The sequence below is a fragment of the Leopardus geoffroyi genome, chromosome D4, assembly GCF_018350155.1.
Source record: "Leopardus geoffroyi isolate Oge1 chromosome D4, O.geoffroyi_Oge1_pat1.0, whole genome shotgun sequence".
Lineage (NCBI taxonomy): Eukaryota > Metazoa > Chordata > Mammalia > Carnivora > Felidae > Leopardus > Leopardus geoffroyi.
The window spans coordinates 87550501-87571124 of record NC_059342.1 but is presented as its reverse complement, the minus strand read 5'-3'; the positions used below and the strand labels follow the sequence as shown (position 1 = coordinate 87571124).

Genomic DNA, 20624 nt, shown 5'->3' with positions numbered 1-20624 from the left:
ACAGCTCAAACCGCAAAGCAAAAACGTGTGGCTGGAAACCAGGGGAAGCCCCGCCAGACCAGCTGCCAGTGGAGCCGGGGGACCGCTACCCCCTCTCCCCTCTGCTCCTCACCTCTCATCTCCTTCATCTGCAACACTGTGATGAATGCTGAGAACACCTTGGCCTTGGTCTTCTCCATGAGTTGCTGGTCTGCCTGTAGCACTCCCTCCAGGATCTCCGTCAAGGGCCCAAGGATTTCATCCACAGAACCTAACTCCCTAGCAACAATACGGGGCAGAGAAGGAAGAACACATGCCAAATAAAGGCCACAAAGTGCCCTAGCTCTGACTCAGAGGTGCCCACCGGGCAGCCTGCCTCCCTCTGTTTGCTCGCGATGGAAAGCGAGCCCGTCTCACACCCATTTTCTCCCCTTCGGGAAAGCGAAGGGCCGGGAAGGAGGAGTGAGCAGGCCCCCTCCCCTGGCACGGTGCTCACCTCTTCCACTGCCGGAGGAGGATAAGCAGCAGAGTGCACATCATGGATCCGAGGCGGAGGCAGTTCACCGAGGTGGGGACCAGGAGCTGAGGGGAGACAGCAGACCAGTCAGAAGTCAGGCTTCCTGCGAGCTGACGTGGCTGGGAGATTCAAGCTCCATCCGAAGGGCACCTTTCAGACTCATGCCCTTCTTTCCCAGCAGCGAGCTGACAGGGGCGGGCCCGTGGGAGAGACCACGGCTCGGCACTGTGGCCTCAGGCCTCCGAGGCCGACTGAGCCCCTTGTCCTGACGTTTGTGAGACCTTCTCCCTAGGAAGAATGAGAAACCTCCCAGACACACTTACTAATGCTTTGGTCCCATCAAGCACGTCAAGAAAGAGCTGGCGACGCACTGCAGGGTCAGTCAGGTGCATTACCTCTGCCTGCAAAGGAACAGGGAGAAAAATGTCATTTGGGAAAATTCCCCAGACTACAAAAGCCACAAGACGTAGGGTCCTCTGTCAGGCAATTAGTCATTGGTTAGTCACGGTCTTCCTAATTATTGCCCGGTTGTTTTTCTGTCCACCCTTAGACATGGTCAAAATCGGGTCAGGTTCACCACCTCCTCCTGACAACACCCCTCTTCTCAGACCCTTCAACGGCTTCCCAGTGCACTAGAAATACAAACGCCTCACAACAAGGCCTAAGAGGGCCCACGGGATCTAGTCCAACTGATTTCGGTATCACCACTCGTGCTCAGCCTATTCCAGGCCTACTAGTAGGACTTCTTCTTCCTGCTTAAACCATACCACACTCTTTTCCGCTCTGGACCCTCACACATGTGACACCATGTGCCTAGACTACTCTCTTCCACAGGCTCTCCACCTGGAAGGCTCCTTTGCACATCAGGTCTCAGTTTGGATGACACCTCCTCAGAGAAGGCCTTCCTGACTGCTCCTACTTAAGCACTCACTACCACAACATCCCGATTATCTCCTTCATAGTGAATTATCACAATCTTGAACTGTTTTTCTTTATGGATTTGTTTACAATTTGCCTCCCTCATGGGCCACTCTCCAGGAGATCAAAGACCTTCTCTGCCTTGTTCACTGCTGTATCCCTGGGTGCCTGACACATGGGGAACATTCCGTTAATATCTGTTAAATGAGTAAGTGAATGGTCAGTATCCTACACTTAATCAGATAGTTTTCCTAAGAAAAAAGAGGTAGCAGGATTTTCAGAGCTACGATCCATGAACTGCTGCCTATGGCGTACAACATAGGAAATATAGTTAATAACGGCCTTGTATGTTTAAGAGACAGTAACTAGACTTAGCATGGGAATCATCTTACTGTGTATGAAAATACGGAAACATCACGATGTCCACCTGAAACTAACAGAACATTATATGTCAACTATACTTTAATTAAAACAAAACAAAACACCTGTTGCTTAGCTAGGGCCTAAAAGGCAAGTGACACACAGGCTATCCACTGAGGAATCAATCATGCTCCAAAGATGGCTGAGCCTTCTGGTGTGTCTGCAGTCTCAGGAGTCTACAGCCAATGTGATGCAGAAAAGTCCCAAAGTCGTGGCCAGTCAGGCACTGGGAACACGTCACTCATGGAAGACATAAGAGTATGCTTGGAACAAGGGAACATAAGAATATGCTTGGAACAAGGGACATCTACCAAGTTGTAGTTACTAATGAAGCAAAGATAGTAATCTGGATTCCCCAGGGAAAAACAATTCAAAACTAAGCCCTTATCACACAACAGGACGGTGCAGTGTGAAAGCACACACACGCACGCACAGGAGAAATGCAAATTCTTCTTAAATGCTAACTTTCTCTCTCTAAAAACCAACTCAGTAGATACACAGTGCAGAGACAATGGCCTCTGCTCTTTTTCTAAAACCAGGAAATGCAGTTTCTAGAACCCTAGAGAAGGTGCTGCCACAGCAGTCACAGCTGTCTGTTGACCAGTCTACAAATATTTACCTAGTGTCGACAGGGGACGTGCCTAAGAAGGTGACTCTACATGTGCGTGAGAGGCAGACGAAGGAAGGGGGCCTCTGAGACCTGTTCAGGGCCACAAGGGCAGCTACAGGAGGCTTTTATGGATGCTATTGTTTTATGAATGTTTTAAATTACTTCTCTGCATTTTCCTTCGAGGTCTCTTGAATCCAACACCCTAAACACCCCACAGCAGCCCCCCATCTACCAGCACAGAACTGTTACATTTTAGCTCAAGAAAAAATCCCTGATTTGTTCTTCATCCCAAGGGGTGTATCCGTCAGGCATCCCAGCACACGGTTGCTAGGACAGCAAAGCGAAACCCGGCCCCCGCCCGCCCCCCCGCCGCCCCCCAGAGGCTCTTACATGACTGGTGGCGATGATGAGGAGCATCCTCCAGGCGGAGACGAGCATCTGATACTCTACCAGGGAGGTGCAGCTGCTGCCCTCCGTGTCTGCTGTGTGAACTGCCAATGACTTGACATATCCTGACCAGTAGGCAAAGCGTTTCTCGCTGGAAAATTTCTTAAGTGTATCTTTTAAAGACTGATCTAAAGAGCCCCTAGGGTGTCAAGAAAAAATAAAACCTATGATTAGGTTCTGAAAGCGGACATAAATGTGATGGGCACAGACCCTTGTCGAGGCAGAGAAAGCGACCTCACTTGGGCTTAAAGGCAGACGGCTCCAGTCACCTCCACTGTGTGGGGCTCATACTTCTTGCTCAACATAATGGGTTAGGTTGAGGCCTTTTCCAGGATTCCTCCTCCATGAAATCCCAGGCACATGGAGTTTGCTTCACAATAACTCTCTCTGACAATCATAAATGCCATCAATGGACCGGCCAGGGACACAACTCAGCGGCCCTCCATAAATGGCTCCAAACCAGCTCTCTCCTCTGCCTTGGCTCAAAGAGCCGTGCACCCAATGGCAGGCCACCACACCCCCACCCCAAACCTTTAATTCAAACCTCAAAAGGGGAAAGGACTCACTTAACTACATAGTATATTTCCAAGCAAATTATCTTCATGATGAGGGCACAGGTTTCCAGGACGCTGGGCTGTGGAGGGGAGAGCAGAGCAGACACCAATCACGAGGAGAACCTCTTCCCTGGTGGCCCCCATGAGGGAACAGAGCAGGGACCTGATACTTGGAAAACAAGGAAGCACAGTCCCTATCGAACGTGAATGGGCATCTGTAGTGTCAGGTCCACAGTGTCTCCACGCGAGCGGAGAAGACCACCGAGCCATCAACACAGAGCAGGGCATGCCACTTTCCTTCCCAAGCAAGACATCACAGGGAGAGGAAGCAGGCACTCCTCTGAGAAAGAAGTTTCCAGTGAAGAAAACACTCTGGTTGCTTAATTAGGGGAGATATCATTTTCTACACCTCAGCCTCTCGCAGCCCAGCCTGTCCTCCCTGAGACTTTCCATCACCGTCCTACCCTTCACCCCAGCTTACCTCAGATGTTTCTGAGGGAGGAGAAAGGGTTCCAAACAGTGGACTGGTTAAGTTCTCCCAAAATTTGGGTCTGAAAGAAAAATACATTTGGAAATCATCCTTTCTCCCAGGCAGTCCTTCCTGAAGTTCTGTCCACCTGCCTTGGGTGGTTCCTTGCACACCCAAGTCCTAACACCCAAGTTACCTGCCCAGTCTTAACATGTGTCTCACAGGTGACCTGCTCCTATGTAAATATAAAGGGTTCCATAGATACAATTATGCTTTCCCGTTAAGAAACACAATCATATGTTATATGCATATTCTAGAGTTGAATGGTAAAAATTCTCATGATCTGTGCCGCTGCACATGTCCCGCAGCCCCAGAAGGAAGAGAGAGGGAGGGGAATAAGGACGCAGATTCCCATGGTTTGCCTTTTTAATGTTCCTTCCCTTTGTGTGAACAGGGTTCTAGAGAGCAGGGGACTCATTCAGCGAACAGGGTTCTAGGGAGCAGGGGTCTCATTCAGCAAATAGGGTCCTAGAGAGCAGGGGTCTCATTCAGTTCAAGGGCTGGAAGAAGTCACTCATCGGAAGGCATTTCTCAAGAATAGTGGGTCTGAAGGAGTCAGCAGAAGGCAAGAATACAAAAGGCAGGAAAAGATGGGCACCCTAAGGTAAACACGCCTCTGCCCTAGAGTAAAGATGACACCTGCTGGCAGCAGCATAAGAAGCCAATGACGAAGAGTGAAGTTCCTGCACACTGAACCAGGCTCCTAGCACTTTCTACACATATGCTAAGTGAGCTGTCACAACAAACCTCTGAAGTATGAAGTATTGTTACTCCCATTTTACAGACGCAAGCCTTGAAAGTAAATACCTCCTGGAGCCAGACTTACTTAGTTCTGAGGACCAGCATGGCACTGTCCCGCCGGTCCTGCCACAGGGCATGCAGAAAGGCAATGGCCGCACGATGCAGCAGGGGCGGACACCAGTAGCGGTCCTGCTGCTGGGAATCGATCAGCTCCAGCACGGCGTGGAGACAGCTCCATACCCCAAGGCTGAATTCCTGCAAGAGGGGCGAGAGTTCAGGCCCTGGCCACTGCCAGCAAGCGCACCCGTGGGGCCTGTACCCACCTCCCAAGGGGCCGCCCCCCAGCTTCATCCCAGGTGCGGGCTCACCTTGGAGCCATCGCTGCCATCCTTCACCTCCAGATTCAGAAACAGTTCAATGAGGCCTGGCTGAGTCTCTACTGCAACCGTGAGGAACTCCAGAATCATGACTTTGATGCGCATGTCCTCAATCTTGCTCTGCAGTCGGGTCAGGAAGGCATCTCGAATGGCAGCCGCATCATTGCCCAGGCAGGCGTACACTGACATTGGGGCCACCTGGTGGAGACCAAACACAGACTTAGAGCTCTACTTCCAGAAAAACCTCAACGAGCTCCTGCAGAAGGGTGCCAGAGAACTCTCAGAAAATGGGCACAAAGGGAAACATCCAAGTATGTGGCAGTGGGTTAAAAGGGACATTGCTTCAAACTATGGTACAAAATGCCCAGTGATTCACAAAAGAAATGGTAATCAACAGAAAAGATACACAATAATAACGATAAATGCAAAGTAAAAAATGAGGTAATACTGGTTTGCCTATTAGATTAGCAAAGATTAAAAGACTGACAGGGCCACTCTGGCAAGGATGTTAAGACTTGGTGTTAGGAGTATAAACTGTCGGGGCGCCTGGCTGGCTTAGTTGGTAGAGTGTCAACTCCTAATCTCGGGATCATGAATTCAAGCCACATGATGGGGGTAGAGATTACATTAAAAAAAAGCAGGGAAGGGGGGGGTGTGCCTGGGTGGCTCAGTCAGTTAACCGTCCGACATCAGCTCAGGTCATGATCTCGCGGTCTGGTCCGTGATTCCGAGCCCCTTGTCAGGCTCTGTGCTGACAGCTCAGAGCCTGGGGCCTGCTTCGAATTCTGTGTCTCCCTCTCTCTCTGCCCCTGCCCCACTCGTGCTCTGTCTCTCTCAAAAACAAACGTTTAGGAAAAAAATTAGGAAAAAGGGGGGAATATAAACTGCTACAGTCCTTTAATTAAAAAAAAATTTTTTTTTAATGTTTATACATTTTTGAGAGAGAGACACAGAGTGCAAGCAGGGCAAGGGCAGAGAGAGAGGGAGACACAGAAACCGAATCCAGGCTCTGAGCTGTCAGCACAGAGCCCGACGTGGGGCTCGAATTCACGCATTGTGAGATCATGACCTGAGCTGAAGTCAGACACTTAACTGAGCCACCCGGGCATCCCACCCCCTTTTAAAAAAATTTTTTAATACAATCCTTTATAGAGGCCAATTTAGAAATGTCTACAAAAATTAAGATGTTCACTAATAACTAATATTCAGGAATTGAAAACAAAAGTTCATGGCGTTCTATGGACAACAATGTTCACTGCAGCACTGCTTGTAATAGTGAAAGACAAAAAAAAAAAAAAAAAAAAAAAAAATAGCCCAAATAAATCAGGATACATCCATTCTGTGGCTCATCGTACAAGCATTAAAGACAATAAAGTAGGCCAAATGTGCCCACATGGAAAGACTGTAAGATCTGTGGTTCAGTGAAAAAAGCCAGTCACAAAACAGTATGGACGGTGCAATTCTACTTTTGTAAAGAACAGAAGAGCACAGCAAACATCCTTCAATACAAAAGCACAGATAAAAAGAAATGTGGATCAATGCATACCAATCTGCTCATAGGGAGTCTTGGAACGAAGGGATCAGAGTGGACCTTAACTTTCTATGCTACATTTACCTGTAACGTTTAAATATGTAAAAATGAGTATGCATGTCTTTTGTAATCAGGAAAAAAAAAACAACCCTCACAAACCACAATTTAGGTGTGGTGTGGACAGCAACACAATTTGTGTGGTGTGTACATGGCTGGGTCACTGTAAAAGTCAGGGCTAAGTCCAAGCTAGCTGTTTCTCCTGAGATAAGGCAGGGGTGGTCTCATGCACAAAGTCAGTTTTCTGGGGCTTTGGCTGATTAAGTGGGATCCTACCGTGGCCAGACGTTTCAACAGCTGGATGGCAAGACGTGGCAAAGCAGGATCATGTTTGTGGTAGATGTATTTGGCAAGAACAGCAATGAGGTTGTTCCCATGGGCACCTGAAGAAGTACAGGAAACAGCTGAGACACCAATGTGCCCGATTCAAGCTCCTAAGAGAGGCTGCTATTCAAAAAGGCTCACGCACGTGAGGGAATTTACTGCCCTCAAGTACTTGGGAGGGCCAGAGCGAATCCAGGTGGCCATACCATTCTCTTTTTTCAGTAGCCAAGGGGATATGCAGGATTTGGAGGTAAACAGCCCAATCCAATTCATTAAGAGCAGAAAGAGAGACATTTTGGAAAACAAAACAAAACAAAACAGTCTCTTAACAAACAGGTTAGAAAAAGACATCACGTTGAAATGCAAGAATCATCAAAATCTCAAAATGATAGTTAAGAGTAGGTCTTAGGCATTATCTAAACACCTACTTGAAAATGAGGAAACAGGGTCCCAAAGGTATTAAATGAGTAGTGTAAGGTCAAAGAATAAAACAGTTAATACTAAACAGGTACCAAGAACTTCCCTCCATGATTTACACGTAGTAACCTTACCTCCGTCGTAATTGTGTAAGGTAGGTATTACTATTATCCCCTGAGGCAGAGTTGTTCAATAATGTGCCCAAGGTAACATAGCAGATTAAAGCCAAAATGTGAGCCAAGGCAGTCTGACTTTGAACACGGATTCTTAACTATTATCCCGTCATCAACAGGAGGCAGAAATGAAGGACATTCCAGCCCTCTCGCTTCTAAGTCCGGGATGGGGACTGGTGATCATTCCCAAACTCCCTCCAGGAATTAGTCAGAAAATACTGCTGGCCTCTAAGAACACAGCCTGAAGTACGTACTTGTGGGCAGAAGCACTGCTGTTCGCAAGAGCAATACATACCATGCTGTGTGAGAGCCTGTTCCAGGGGGGACACCACATTAGAAGGAGGTTTCAGCCGAATAACATTGTTGGTGACGGAGAATGCCAGTTTCACTGTCTTGATCAGCAGCTGGCCCTGCCCCTGGCCCTCTGCCCCATCACTAGGGTGCCAAATGGAAACCAAAGTTGATTCAGACAACATGACTTCATTCGCAACATATGTGCTCTCATGAATTAGATTCCAACAATAATCCCAGAGTTCAACAGCTTCTGTTAGAGGCCCCAGTCCAAACTAGGAGAGAGGAGGAGCAATCAACTCCCTTTGCTATGTGCCAGTCTACGCAGCAGCCACTAGATTACATACAGGCTACATCCTAGGGGAAATAAGGCTGTCTTTAAAAAGCTACCGCACATTAACTCACACTGGAGTTCTCAGGACATGCAGGCACACTAAGATAAACGGGGAAGGGAAGAGGGAGCCCCACCTGCGGGGCTGGGCAGCCATCACCATGTCGATGGTGTCCACACCGATGCCCATGATATTGATGACTGTCTGTCCTGCTTCTGTGTAGGCCAGGCTGCAGATGCAGAGAGACTGCAGGCTGGGGCTGTGACTGCAAGACAGACATGTTCTGAGTTACCAGGGAGCTGTCAAGTTTATTACTGCAAGAGAAGGGCACTATCCAAACCTAACTAACTGGACATCAGTGATACAGATCAGCTCCGTGTCAGATGAACACACTCTGATCACTTTCCTTAAGTAGACTTGATCTTAAAAACAACCCAGAGAAGCTATCTAAATGTCCCAACGATTAATGGATATATCTACTGAATTGAGTCATGATTAATTCATACAATGGAACGCATGGTACCACTAAAACAAGACAGATCTATATGAAGTGGCATGGAAATAAAATTATGGAGCAGTTAGTACAAGCAAAGGAAAACACCTAGTAGAATACACACGAACTTCCTAGTCATCTCTGGAAACAGGTTTAGGAAGGACATTTTCACTATTTTCCTAATGAACATGTGTAACTTTTCTAAATATGATAAAAAATAATTTGTGTATATGTATGCGTGTGTGTCACTGGGAACAATCTCATCCCCATTTCATTTGCTCTTCTCGACTCACAGGGAGAAAGGATACAGTCCAGTGGAGAGCAAACGAGAACCTCCAGAGTACTGAGCTCTGGGTTCAACCCAGCTGAGTTTTCTGAAAGGATGAGCAGAAGCCCGCCCTTGGGGAGCGGCAGCGTCCAAGAGTACCCGGTTCAAGCAATCACCCCCTCATACCTGCTGTGCAGGTCTGCCTCATGGCACAGGTTCAGTATTGCATGAATCAACTCCAGGATCAGGCAACCTGAACTCCGGAAAAGACACAGGAATGAAGTGGCCTTGTGTGATGACCCTCATCCCAACAAAGGGAAAGATAAGATCTCCAGAGAGCCAGGAGTGGCTCAGGCCTTCCCTGCCCGCGTGTCCCTTACCAATCTGTTCCCTCACACCATGGGTGTTGTAGCGCCACTTGTGGTAGCCAGGAAGCATCTCCTTCAGCACAAACATGACACAGGGCGCCAGCCCTTGGCTCTGGGTACTCCCAAGCTGTCCCTATGAGAAACCATGCTGTAAGGACTTAAACCATTTAAGGAAGTCATTCAGCTATCACAGATTTTACTCTAAAACTACAGGTCCAAAGGAAATCTAGGCAAACCCTGGCTGTCAGTAAGAGAGAAAAAAAAAATCAGAACACTCTAGTTCAACTGGGTCCAAGCTGTGGATTTCTTTGAAATAGAGAAAAAGACTAAAAAGACAATGTCTCAATGTCACAGAAGGCACCTACGTGAAGGAGACAGAAGAAGGTTAAATCTGGCAGAGGGAGGTACCAACCATGAACATGAAGGACGTAGGACTGTTAGCAATGGGGAGTGCTGATTTCACTATCATGATGCCAGCCATTCGCCTAACCTCTACCCTATCTCTGGGACACTGGAAAGGAGCTCTCATACTCACAATTCTTTGTCCTAATATTCAGCTTCCTCACCTTAAAAATGGGAATTCTTTACTTACGTATAAACATCTATAGCTATATTCCTATCTCTGGACTGTTTCTACCTTTTCAAGCATTCATTCATTGATTCTCGCAGCCAGAAAAGTTGGCTGAGTGCTTCTCATGTGTGGCCCTCTCAACAACTCCAAGGAGTAGAGACCATGTTATTACTCCTTTTTTACAAAGGTTCTAAGAAATTCCATGTTTGCCCAAGCCCAACACAGTTAGTAAGTGGTCAACCTGACATGTACACCTAATTTTGTCTGACTCCAAAATCTATGCTACAACAGTATTTTTCAAACTGAGTTGTAATCCATTAGTGGATTGTGAAATCAGCTTATTAGAAAATACCAGAGTGCCTTTTGCGTTGTCAGAGAAGTGCTGAATTGTGAAACTTTGCTTCAGAAGTACGTACATACACACACGGATACCGGGCCTAGATATAAAACATATGTATTGCCCTGGGCTACGATGAAAATAGCTTGACAGTAACCACATCATACCATCCTGCCTCTGAATATTAAATAAATTACACAGGGGCGCCTGCATGGCTAAGTCAGTTAAGCTTCCAACCCTTGATTTTGGCTCAAGTCACGTTTCATAGTTTGTGATTTTGAGCCCCACATGGGGCTCTGCACTGACAGTGCGGAACCTGCTTGGGAAGGGATTTTCTCTCTCTCCCTCTCTCTGCCCCTATCCCAATGTGCTCTCTCTCTCTCGCTCTCGCTCTCTCTCAAAATAAACAAACTTTAAAATTTTAATTAATTAATTAACACAGATAAAGTACCTGCTATAGAATCTGGCACATAGTAAATACTCAATACACAGAAACTGTTAACACTATAACGTCAGGACAACTGCTGTGCCCAAAGACAATGACTACGGTAGAAGAGAAACTATTTCAGATATTTCCATCTGACCAGCGTTTACCTTGACAAGAGTGGTGATCAAGCGTAGAAAGGCAACAGTGACGCCGTACTCGCCCTGGGGCTGCTCACTATTCATCAAGAGGTTTCCGTACCCTCCAGCATTCATCCCCTCCGCACTGGGGAAAAACAGAGGCAGAGTGAATCAGGACGGGGCAATCTCAAGGTTTCAAGAAACTCATCACAGAGCATTCTTATTATCTAGATAGCTTGGACCCAACATAGCAAAGCTCTCAAAAGAATGAAGCAAATCTAGGCTATTTTATACCCAAGATGAACACTAAGAGAGTACTTTATTAATGTACAACCTCAAGAGCTTTAAAATTCAAAAAATCAAATAAACATCAGGAAAACATCGTTGTCTAATAAGCAAGAGAAGGCAAGGAGCAAATGCTCAAGTAGGAAAATGGAGCCTATGTATAAATAATTGTCCTACCACGCAAGTTCAAAAAGCCATGAAACAAGGAAAAGTATAGAGTGACTACAGCTGAGGAAAGGGAAGCCACGTCTCTGGATCCAGACAGCTCTGTATTCTCCAACCTGGAAAATTAATTCCCATGTACCTAAAGTGGTTGCTGCTGGATGAGAAATACTGCACAGGGAAGCTTCTTTAAAAGTAATGTAGCTAGCCTGGACCCAAAATGTATATGGCACTCCCGGGGAATACGCTCTACCCAACCCAAGACCTGGCTCACCTAATCATCTGACTCATGCTGGAGACCTGGTGGGCCACGAATGGTAAAAAGCCTGTGTGACGAAGATCGGTCCAGACCTGAGAAGGGAAAAGAGCTCAATGTCCGTGTGTCTTCAGGTAGACACCAAGTGCAACATTTTTTGGCTATTTTGAAGACTTGGTGTGTCTCACCTTTGCAGGGTTCCGGGCAGCCAAAACAGTCAAGCAATTGACACAAGAAGCAATGACATCCACCGGTGGAGAGATTACTGTCGTTAGCCTAGTTGGAGAATAGTGTACTCTACTCAGTGAAATGAATACAACGCATCACAGATATTTTCCAGCTCTGTCTGCCCAAGTCTCTCCTCTCAGTAGGGATGGAAAAATAGGAAAACCCTCAGCTGGGGACAGTATCACACCAGGGCTTCCCACAGAGGCACAGATGCGGACTTTAACCTGGGGTGTGTGTAAGCTGATGCTTACCGCTGTAGCAGCATGTAGATACGGGATGTGATGGGCAAGAGACAGTCTGCTATGGACAGATCTGTGCTGATGACCTTATGGACCAGATCAATGATGGGTCTGACCCGCTGGCAGTGCTGGATCACATCTGAGGGGAAAGAGAGCAACAATTCCTTTAAGATTACCGAACAGTCTCCCAGATAAACATTACACGGATCCCAGTCTGGACGGTTCTGAATTTTATCCTGAGATTCTCTGTCCCCCAATTCTAAGCGTGTCTGTTTTTCTTCCCCACAGTCATGTCCCCCCAAGCTGACCTCACCTGCAGTGGAAACAACATGCAACAGCATTTCAATCTCGCAGGTAAAGAGGGTCCAGCTACTGTAAGAGTACTCCCAGCGTACCAGGTAAGCCCTGTCGTCCAGCACTACCTGGCCTACTGTGCCCTGAGGTATGCGAAGGTTGGTCTGACCCCCTAAGGAAGAGAGGAAGAGAAATTAGTCTAATATCCAGCGATACAATAGGAAAAAGCGACTCCTACATCAGACAACAACATTTAATCACACAGAAATGGACAGACTCTCGTCCCACTAGCTAACACTGCTGTGCTGGGGTCACCCATGTATAGCACATGTGTCAGAATTCCCTTTCTTTTCAAGGCTGAATAATATCACACTGTAAATACATAACACATTTTGTTGATCTATTTCATCTGTTGCTGACATGTATTTCAAATTGTTACTGTATATATACCCTTTTACCCATTTAAAATTGTTATTTTAATATACCCTTCTACCCCACAAAATTATTCTCGTATATACCCTTTTATCAGACAACCCCGGTTTGAGGACTCTATGTACTAAAAATAAAAATACCAGTATATAAAGTACAAGTACCCAAAGGAGCATTGTTTGTAGTGACCAAAACCCAACATAGCCTACATGTCCTTTAGAAGGAAAAAGATACAAAATGATGGAATATCTAGAATAATTCTGTAGTTACTAAAAGAGAACGAGTCAGATCCACATATAAGAAAAACGAGTTGCAGAATCAATCTAGGAGAGTGTACGGTGTGCACAGGGACACATGCCAGCTCTTAACACTGACTATCTGACGGACAAGTCTGAACAGATGAACTTTACTGTAAAGTGTCTATCTGTGCTGTTTCTCTTTACAATGAACACCCATTATTTTTTAAATAAAATAATCTGGGGTGCCTGGGTGGCTCAGTCAGTTGGGCATCTGACTCTTGATTTCGGCTCAGGTCAATCTAATGATACAAAAAAGTGAGAAATAGACTAATAATTCCTCAACGAGCACAGCGGAGAGGAACTGCTTTAAAGGCAATGAGCATGAAATGGCTCAAAAAGCAGTGCTGAGGTCTAAACAGAGGCTGAGGAGAGGTGGCTACTGAGCCAGGGAGGGTCTCCATCTTACCAAGAGGGTAAAGGAGTTTGGACGTTTGCCTCCGCCAGAGAGTTCCATCTTCGTGGGAGATCACATCATGGGGCTTGTGCTTGTAAAGTTCATTGTAGAAAGACATCTTATCCAAGAAACTATACACCTGCCAACACACAGAAAAAAATCCAGCCGCACGCTTACCTCGGGGACATGTAAGGGGTCCCACATCTGTTCTGCTCTTTTGGTCAGACTGTGTCTGACTCTCAAACTTCTCACAAACCTGCCACCGTGACTCTTCTTAGAATTGCCTCCATGCTCCTTGCCAACCCTCAGCACCCTTTAACACTTAGCTCAAGGCCCCTCACTCCACAGACTGCTGGCTCTCAACAGTAGGTCTTTACTACTCAAATGGCATTTACCGTATGGCTGTATCAGCTATTTCTTCCTTGTATCTATTGTTATTCTCTTCCGATGAGACAGTAAGGAACTTTATACTGTGTCTCACTCAGTATCTGCAATAGGTACTTAATTTAAGAGAACTTAAGCACTATCTCTGGCACTGTTCGTTCAACTTCAGACTAATTCTTGCCATGGCAGTGGCATCCCCCAAAACCTCTCCCACAGTCTGAAATCAAGCATCTAACTGAACAACCTACCTTTTTGGCAGTAGACTTTCCTGATACGAGGGCTCGTAGCAACTGCAGGAGTGGGGAGAGGAGATGGGGAAACATCCCACATACACTGTCCAGAATGATCCCGAGCCCAGAGGTTGGCTCCTGTGGCAGAAGAAAAGAGGTCACTGACCTTCAACACCATCCGTGAATTAACACATCTCCGAACTGCCCAGCAATCATAAGAAAATCTAAAAACAGTCCTTTCCTCCGGGCAGACATCACCCCTCCCTAACAATTGAAGATTTCCAGAATTTCACTGAGAAAGGCTCTCAACATCAGATTTATCAGGACCTGAAAAGAGAATACCACTGCCTCCAGTGACCTTTTCCTGGCCATCCTCCCAACAGGAAGACAATGCTATCCGCCATTGCGGGAGAGGTTTTGAATAATGTGAAAAGCGGCCAACAACATGTTAGCATTTGGCCACCACACACGAGTATCAGATCCTTAATCTAAATATTGTTTCAGGCCACCCTCTCCCAGGAACACTGTTCGAGACGACAGTGACTCAGGAAGAAGAGGATAAGACCTAGAGGCATATCAGTCAGGCCACAGTACAAGAGAGAACAGACTTATTCATCAGCTGGACCCTGGGGCTTTGGACTGGTGTTAATTCTAAGCCTATGTACTGGTGAGAAGCTGTTCTCTCTGAAGCCAAATTCTTATCTAACTTGTTAACAATATTCTGACAACTCAGAGTTATAGTCCCCCACTAGCATGTTCAAGACTTACAGCACTACTGGTGCCTGAGACTAACAATGTGAAAAAAGACTTGGTGGGTAGGATACAGAACATGCTGGTTAATAACACAGACTACAGACTGAAGTCAGCCAGAACTGCTTCCTGAGGCTGGCTGTTCATCTAGCTGTGTAACCTTAGGCATGTCACTTCATATCTCTAAGCATCACCTTTCCTCATATGCAAAATGGTGATTATAATTCTATCTACTTTATAGATTTTCGTAAAGAGTAAATACAAAATGACATAAACGCTTAATATGAGACCTATCACAAACTAAGTGCTTGATCAATTGTTTTGCTACTAGAATATCTTATAGCATAATTCCCTCTGACACACTTACTGTTCCCCAGAATAGTTCTGGAAGAGAAGGATCTGCCAGGACTTCACATGCTGTGTCAATTACATCCTGTTGGGGGACGGGGAAGAAAATAGCTTAGTTTCCGTAGCTGACACAGTCATATCTCTTTTACTGTATCTCTGTTCAAATCAAAACATCAACAATATTTCCACATACTAGGTCAGAAAGAACTGTGGGTTTAAAAAGATTACACCCCATCTAGGGTGTACATTATGCCTGTTGTATGGTGTTAGACAAGTGAACCTCTCTGAACTTCAAAATCTTTAGCTATAAAATGGCGACAGTATTATCTGCCTCACAGCACCGCTTTGAGGACGGAAGAGGACAATGTGTACGGAAGCGGACCGTAAACTGTAAACATTAAGGTGCTAGTAAAGGTGAGGTGCAACTAGGCTAGGCTGAACTGTTCTCCGAGAGGGCAAGAGTGGCTCTTCAAGTTTTTAACCCTCAGCACCTAGCACAGAGCCTGGCACACACTGAGAATGATTTCTTTAAAAAACCCAAGTGCTAGGACTCTCACATCCTTGGTATGTTAATACCAGTCCTCCCACTACGTACATTGAGGTCCACATGGGACCAGAATTTTGGCAAAGGATGCAAAGCTCATGCTATGCCCCTGGAACTTTGGAAATGGAGTCCTCCAATGAACACCAATTTCTCTTCTAATGATAATAAATTTTCAGTTTCTGCAACTTCACCAATTCCTTCAATTTCCAAAACAAGTCATTAAAAAAATGAATACAAAGACTTAGTTATAAAGAACTCCTCAAACAGCACTCTGCACTGAAAGGAACCAGGCTTCCTTAGAGAAATGGCGGATTCCAGGTCTGGGGTGAGAATCTTGTAAGATAATCCTACAACAGTGTGTCATACCCGAAAGCAACAGAGCTATCAAAATACATAAGAGCAGTGCAGGACAGATAGAGGGACTCTTCTGGAAGAGTTCTTACTGGCCAAAGATGGGTAATTTGAGCCTAAGAATAGTAACAACATTAGATTAAAACAGAGCTAACACATTTATACCCATGAGTTCACCATGACATATAAAAACTTAAAAACCTCATTAGCCACCTTTACAGGATGGTAGGGAAAATTAGTAAATACAGGAAAACGAGCAAGCACCGTACTCTATACCAGAGTATCGGATAGCAGTGAGAACAAAAATTATTTGAGGTATAACTAACATATTACATTAGTTTTAGGTGTACAACATAACAACTTAATATTTGCATACACTGTGAAACAAATTTTTTATAGCAATGTTCCAACCAATAAATAAGATAGAATAGTGCCATTTTGTAACTCCTAAGGAACTAATGGATTTAGACCATCATTATCTAGACAATGATGTGGCTTGGGTCCACTACAGTGCAAAGCACAGGTGACTAAAACTTTGGACAGAGTTATCAACCCATAACATGTGGACCTTATTTATTTAGATCCTGATCCAAACACACAAACTTATAACAAATTTATGACATTTACGAATTAACTAGACATTTAAATTCTGACTTGATATTTAAAGATACAGGGGCACCTGGGTGGCTCAGTCGGTTAAGCGTCCGACTTCAGCTCAGGTCATGATCTCACAGTTTGTGGATTCGAGCCCTGCTTCGGGCTCTGTGCTGACAGCTCGGAGCCTGGAGCCTGCTTCGGATTCTGCGTCTCCCTCTCTCTCTCTGTTCCCCTCCTGCTCATTCTCTGTCTCTCTCTGTCTCTCAAAAATAAACGTTTGGGGCGCCTGGGTGGCGCAGTCGGTTAAGCGTCCGACTTCAGCCAGGTCACGATCTCGCGGTCCGTGAGTTCGAGCCCCGCGTCAGGCTCTAGGCTGATGGCTCAGAGCCTGGAGCCTGTTTCCGATTCTGTGTCTCCCTCTCTCTCTGCCCCTCCCCCGTTCATGCTCTGTCTCTCTCTGTCCCAAAAATAAATAAACGTTGAAAAAAAAAAAAATTCAAAAATAAACGTTTAAAAAAAATTTTTTTTAAAGATACAGCTTGTTAGTTATGGTACTGGTTGTAAAGTTTTACTAACTCCTCGTTTGGTTCATCGAAAATTCATAGATGAAACTTATGTCAGGGATGTGCTTCAAAATAATCAAGGAGGGAAAGACCACCAAGATCTGCTGTGAGTTGATAATTTGGAAGCTGGTAATAAGATTGTTTAGGAGTCTGAAGTTTGAAATGTTTCAGGGTTTTGTTTTTTTTAATGTTTATTTAGTTTTTGAGAGACACAGAGCACGACTGGTGGAGGGGCAGAGAGAGGGGGGAGACAGAATTGGAAGCAGGCTCCAAGTTCTGAGCTGTCAGCACAGAGCCCGATGTGGGGCTCGAACTCACAAACCATGAGATCATGACCTGAGCCGAAGCCAGACACTCAACTGACTGAGCCACCCAGGTGCCCCTGAAATGTTTCAGGCTTTAAAAATATTGTAGAAGAATATTTTATTAGCACCCACAGATGTTTGGGACTGATGCACCATTCCAAAATGAGATTACAAAGCAGTATGTACGTTGTGATTCCAGTTTTAGAGACAAATGGTTATATTTTTAACATATATATGCAGAAAATGTTTAGAGGAGAACGCATCATAATATTAACAGAAGTTGTCCTGTGTGGTGGGATTATACTTTTTTCTTTTTATCAGCACCTTCTGATTTTTCTATCGTCCATATGTATCATATATAATACAATAAATGCGAAGAAACAGCAATAAACAAATGAACACCAGAGGTATGTAGGTGTGTGCTGTATCAGCTCCAAAGGGGTATCTTAGGGACATGACTGCAATGCCAGAAAGTCTCACAAGAACCAGGTACTAACCTGCTGGTTGCCCAGTGTGTGCAGCTCCAGCGAGGTGAGAACGAAAGAGAGCAGTCCATACACACACATGCACGCGGTGCTGGTGGTACACTGCAATGGCAAAGGAGTCAGTGAACAATTCTGAATAACAAGTCTTCCCCCGCAGCTTCGGCATAATCCTAGCACATTAATCAGGTCTCTATAAACAAATGGAAGAGAATCCAAGGCTTTATAATTCTTCCGATTTAGTCCCAAGATCAGGAAGGCGAGGGGGAGAAATGAAAAAGCAGGAACCATAAATATTACAACATAGCCAAGAATACAATGAGAAAGGAACCATTCTCAAAATGATTAGTTTCGTGGGGAAGAAAACCACACCCAGTCTAGAAAAGAGGATAAAGGGTCTCTATGCGCTGGTATGAATGCAGCAGGCTGAACTATCACCAAGATAAATGAACCAATGCCAACCAGTGGTGCCTGCCGGCAGAGGTTTCCTGTTAGTGTGTCAGAACAAGCTGACAACAGTGCCTCTGAAATTAAGCCCAAACACCAGCCTCAAGAGAATGGCTAATACATCCTGCTACAGTTGAATGATGAAGCTCCCCAAAAAAGATTTTTCCAGTCAATATGGCCAAAGCTATCTTCCAGACTACCGTACTGGCATAGTATCCTATACTGGCAGGCAGAGTCAGACACTGTGGGTTCAAACTGCATCTACCACTAGTTGGTGGTTATTGTTCTTGTGAACAAATTACATCTCCCTGAGTCTCAACTTCTTAATATGTAAAACAGGATGAAAATTCCTAGTGCAAATAAGCGTTATAAGGATGAAATAAAGTAACGTATAGAAAGAGCTAAGCACAGTGTCTAGTCATAGCAGATGCTCTACAGAGTTGGAAACACCACCATCATTATCTACATCACTACTACAATTATCATTACTACTATCATGATTCATGAACGAGCTCTCCCCTGCTCTCTGCTCATCTGCTCAAATACCAACAGCCCGAGCCTCACATCATTTCCCCCACTGGCCAGCGAGCGGAGCAGTCGGGTTAAGTACTGAAATACGTTCAGCTGGATGGCTGTGCCGCCTATCTTTCGGACAACGCTGCTGGTCTCTTCTGGATGCAGGGTGTGACGGAGAAGAGCCCAGGCCAAAAGCACTGGGGCATGGTGTGGAATGTCCCCGAAGGTCAACATCAAACGGTCCATATCCTGATGAAAAGAAAAAACAAAATCTGTGTCACTAAAACAAAGGGTCAGAACCCCAGATGGGACCCTCTGTCACATGCAGTAAGTCTTACAACTGCCCAGTGGCCCCTTGCCCCATTTGGGTACGTACGCCTCCCCACCCCCCAGCCACCTCACTAATAAACCCTTCCGCTACTCTTCCCTGTGCCCACACTTCGTTTCTTCTGACTGTAAGTAGTCGAATGTAACGTTGTAAAATACATGTTCAAGTGGAACTTTCTTTAGAAAATTTCCCAATCCTTCTTTAACTTTTCCTGATCTTTCCCCATTTTGTATCTAACCATCGCATCTCAACATGCTTTCCCTTTGATCTTCTTGCACAAGCTCCATAAATGAAGACACGCCCCAAGGTTCTGTCCTTGGGCCTTTTTTTTCCTAATGCCATCTCTCTGAGTGACTCCACTCTTTCTCACAGATTCGACTATCACCTATGTGATATCAACTATCACCAAAACCTGAGATTTCTTCCAGATCCAGTTAACTTTTTTTTTTTTTAATTTTTTTTAATGTTTTATTTATTTTTGAGACAGGGAGAGACAGAGCATGAACAGGGGAGGGTCAGAGAGAGGGAGACACAGAATCTGAAACAGGCTCCAGGCTCTGAGCTGTCAGCACAGAGCCTGATGCGGGGCTCAAACTCACGGACCGCGAGATCATGACCTGAGCCGAAGTCGGCCGCTTAACCAACTGAGCCACCCAGGCACCCCACCAGTTAACTTCTTAACAATGTAGGACCTCTAATTCCACAAGGAAAGTTTCAAGGGGCAGTACAGTTGAAGGGTTAAAAACATACTCCTAACTCTAAACTGTCTTCAAAGAGAAATGCAGCTATTCCAAGTTCACCTGACAAATAAGCCCGTCCTGGGCAAACTGGTGCAGTTCTCTTCTGTCATCCAAAGCACACTTATGCAAGGATTCAATATCCATGCCTTCCACCAGGATAAGGGCACTGAAGTAGCTGGAAAGGAAAATGGTATCATGATGTCACATGTGCCACTTTGAACCTTGAAGGAGAATAAGGTGAAATGCAAGGTGCTTTAATATCAAAAAAATTATTTTTTTCAAAAAAAATTATTAATGGGTTTTTGTGCTTTTTTTTTCATACTAAGTCTTCTAAACTCAGTATGTATTTTACACTTCCAGCACACCTCAGTTTGACCAGCCACATTTTTTTTTTAAGTTTTAAGTAACCTCTACACCCAACATGGGGCTCGAACTCATGACTGACCCCAAGATCAAGAGTCACATGCTCCACCGACCAAGCCAGCCAGGAGTCCCTCGACCAGCCACATTTAAAGTTCCTGACAGTCACGTGGGGCTTGTGCCTGCCAAAGCACAGATCCAGGACTGGAAGTTTCTATAGCCACCAATTACATCTGCCCCAGATAAAGCATCTCACCACTCAGGTGTGTATCTTT

The 20624-nt window shown here is 45.4% G+C and overlaps 1 protein-coding gene across 4 annotated transcripts in view; it reads right to left on the bottom strand.

Moving 5' to 3' along the window:
• NUP188 (nucleoporin 188) overlaps positions 1-20624 on the bottom strand; it is a 58951-nt gene that overhangs the window by 5655 nt on the left and 32672 nt on the right. For 3 of the 4 annotated variants that reach the window (XM_045468560.1, XM_045468561.1, XM_045468562.1), the window contains 24 exons: positions 20050-20164; positions 18970-19170; positions 17974-18063; positions 15136-15201; positions 14037-14156; positions 13417-13543; positions 12302-12454; positions 12001-12127; positions 11710-11797; positions 11540-11616; positions 10849-10963; positions 9359-9479; positions 9165-9231; positions 8354-8482; positions 7890-8029; positions 6957-7063; positions 5084-5290; positions 4801-4970; positions 3927-3996; positions 3458-3525; positions 2835-3030; positions 820-897; positions 476-561; positions 113-258 (listed from right to left, as the gene is read on the bottom strand). In XM_045468560.1, coding sequence (XP_045324516.1) covers positions 113-258; positions 476-561; positions 820-897; positions 2835-3030; positions 3458-3525; positions 3927-3996; positions 4801-4970; positions 5084-5290; positions 6957-7063; positions 7890-8029; positions 8354-8482; positions 9165-9231; positions 9359-9479; positions 10849-10963; positions 11540-11616; positions 11710-11797; positions 12001-12127; positions 12302-12454; positions 13417-13543; positions 14037-14156; positions 15136-15201; positions 17974-18063; positions 18970-19170; positions 20050-20164 — 2864 coding nt within the window. Of the gene's footprint in view, positions 1-112; positions 259-475; positions 562-819; positions 898-2834; positions 3031-3457; positions 3526-3926; positions 3997-4800; positions 4971-5083; positions 5291-6956; positions 7064-7210; positions 7217-7889; positions 8030-8353; positions 8483-9164; positions 9232-9358; positions 9480-10848; positions 10964-11539; positions 11617-11709; positions 11798-12000; positions 12128-12301; positions 12455-13416; positions 13544-14036; positions 14157-15135; positions 15202-17973; positions 18064-18969; positions 19171-20049; positions 20165-20624 lie in introns of all 4 variants that reach the window. The other variant, XM_045468559.1, reaches the window with a different exon arrangement.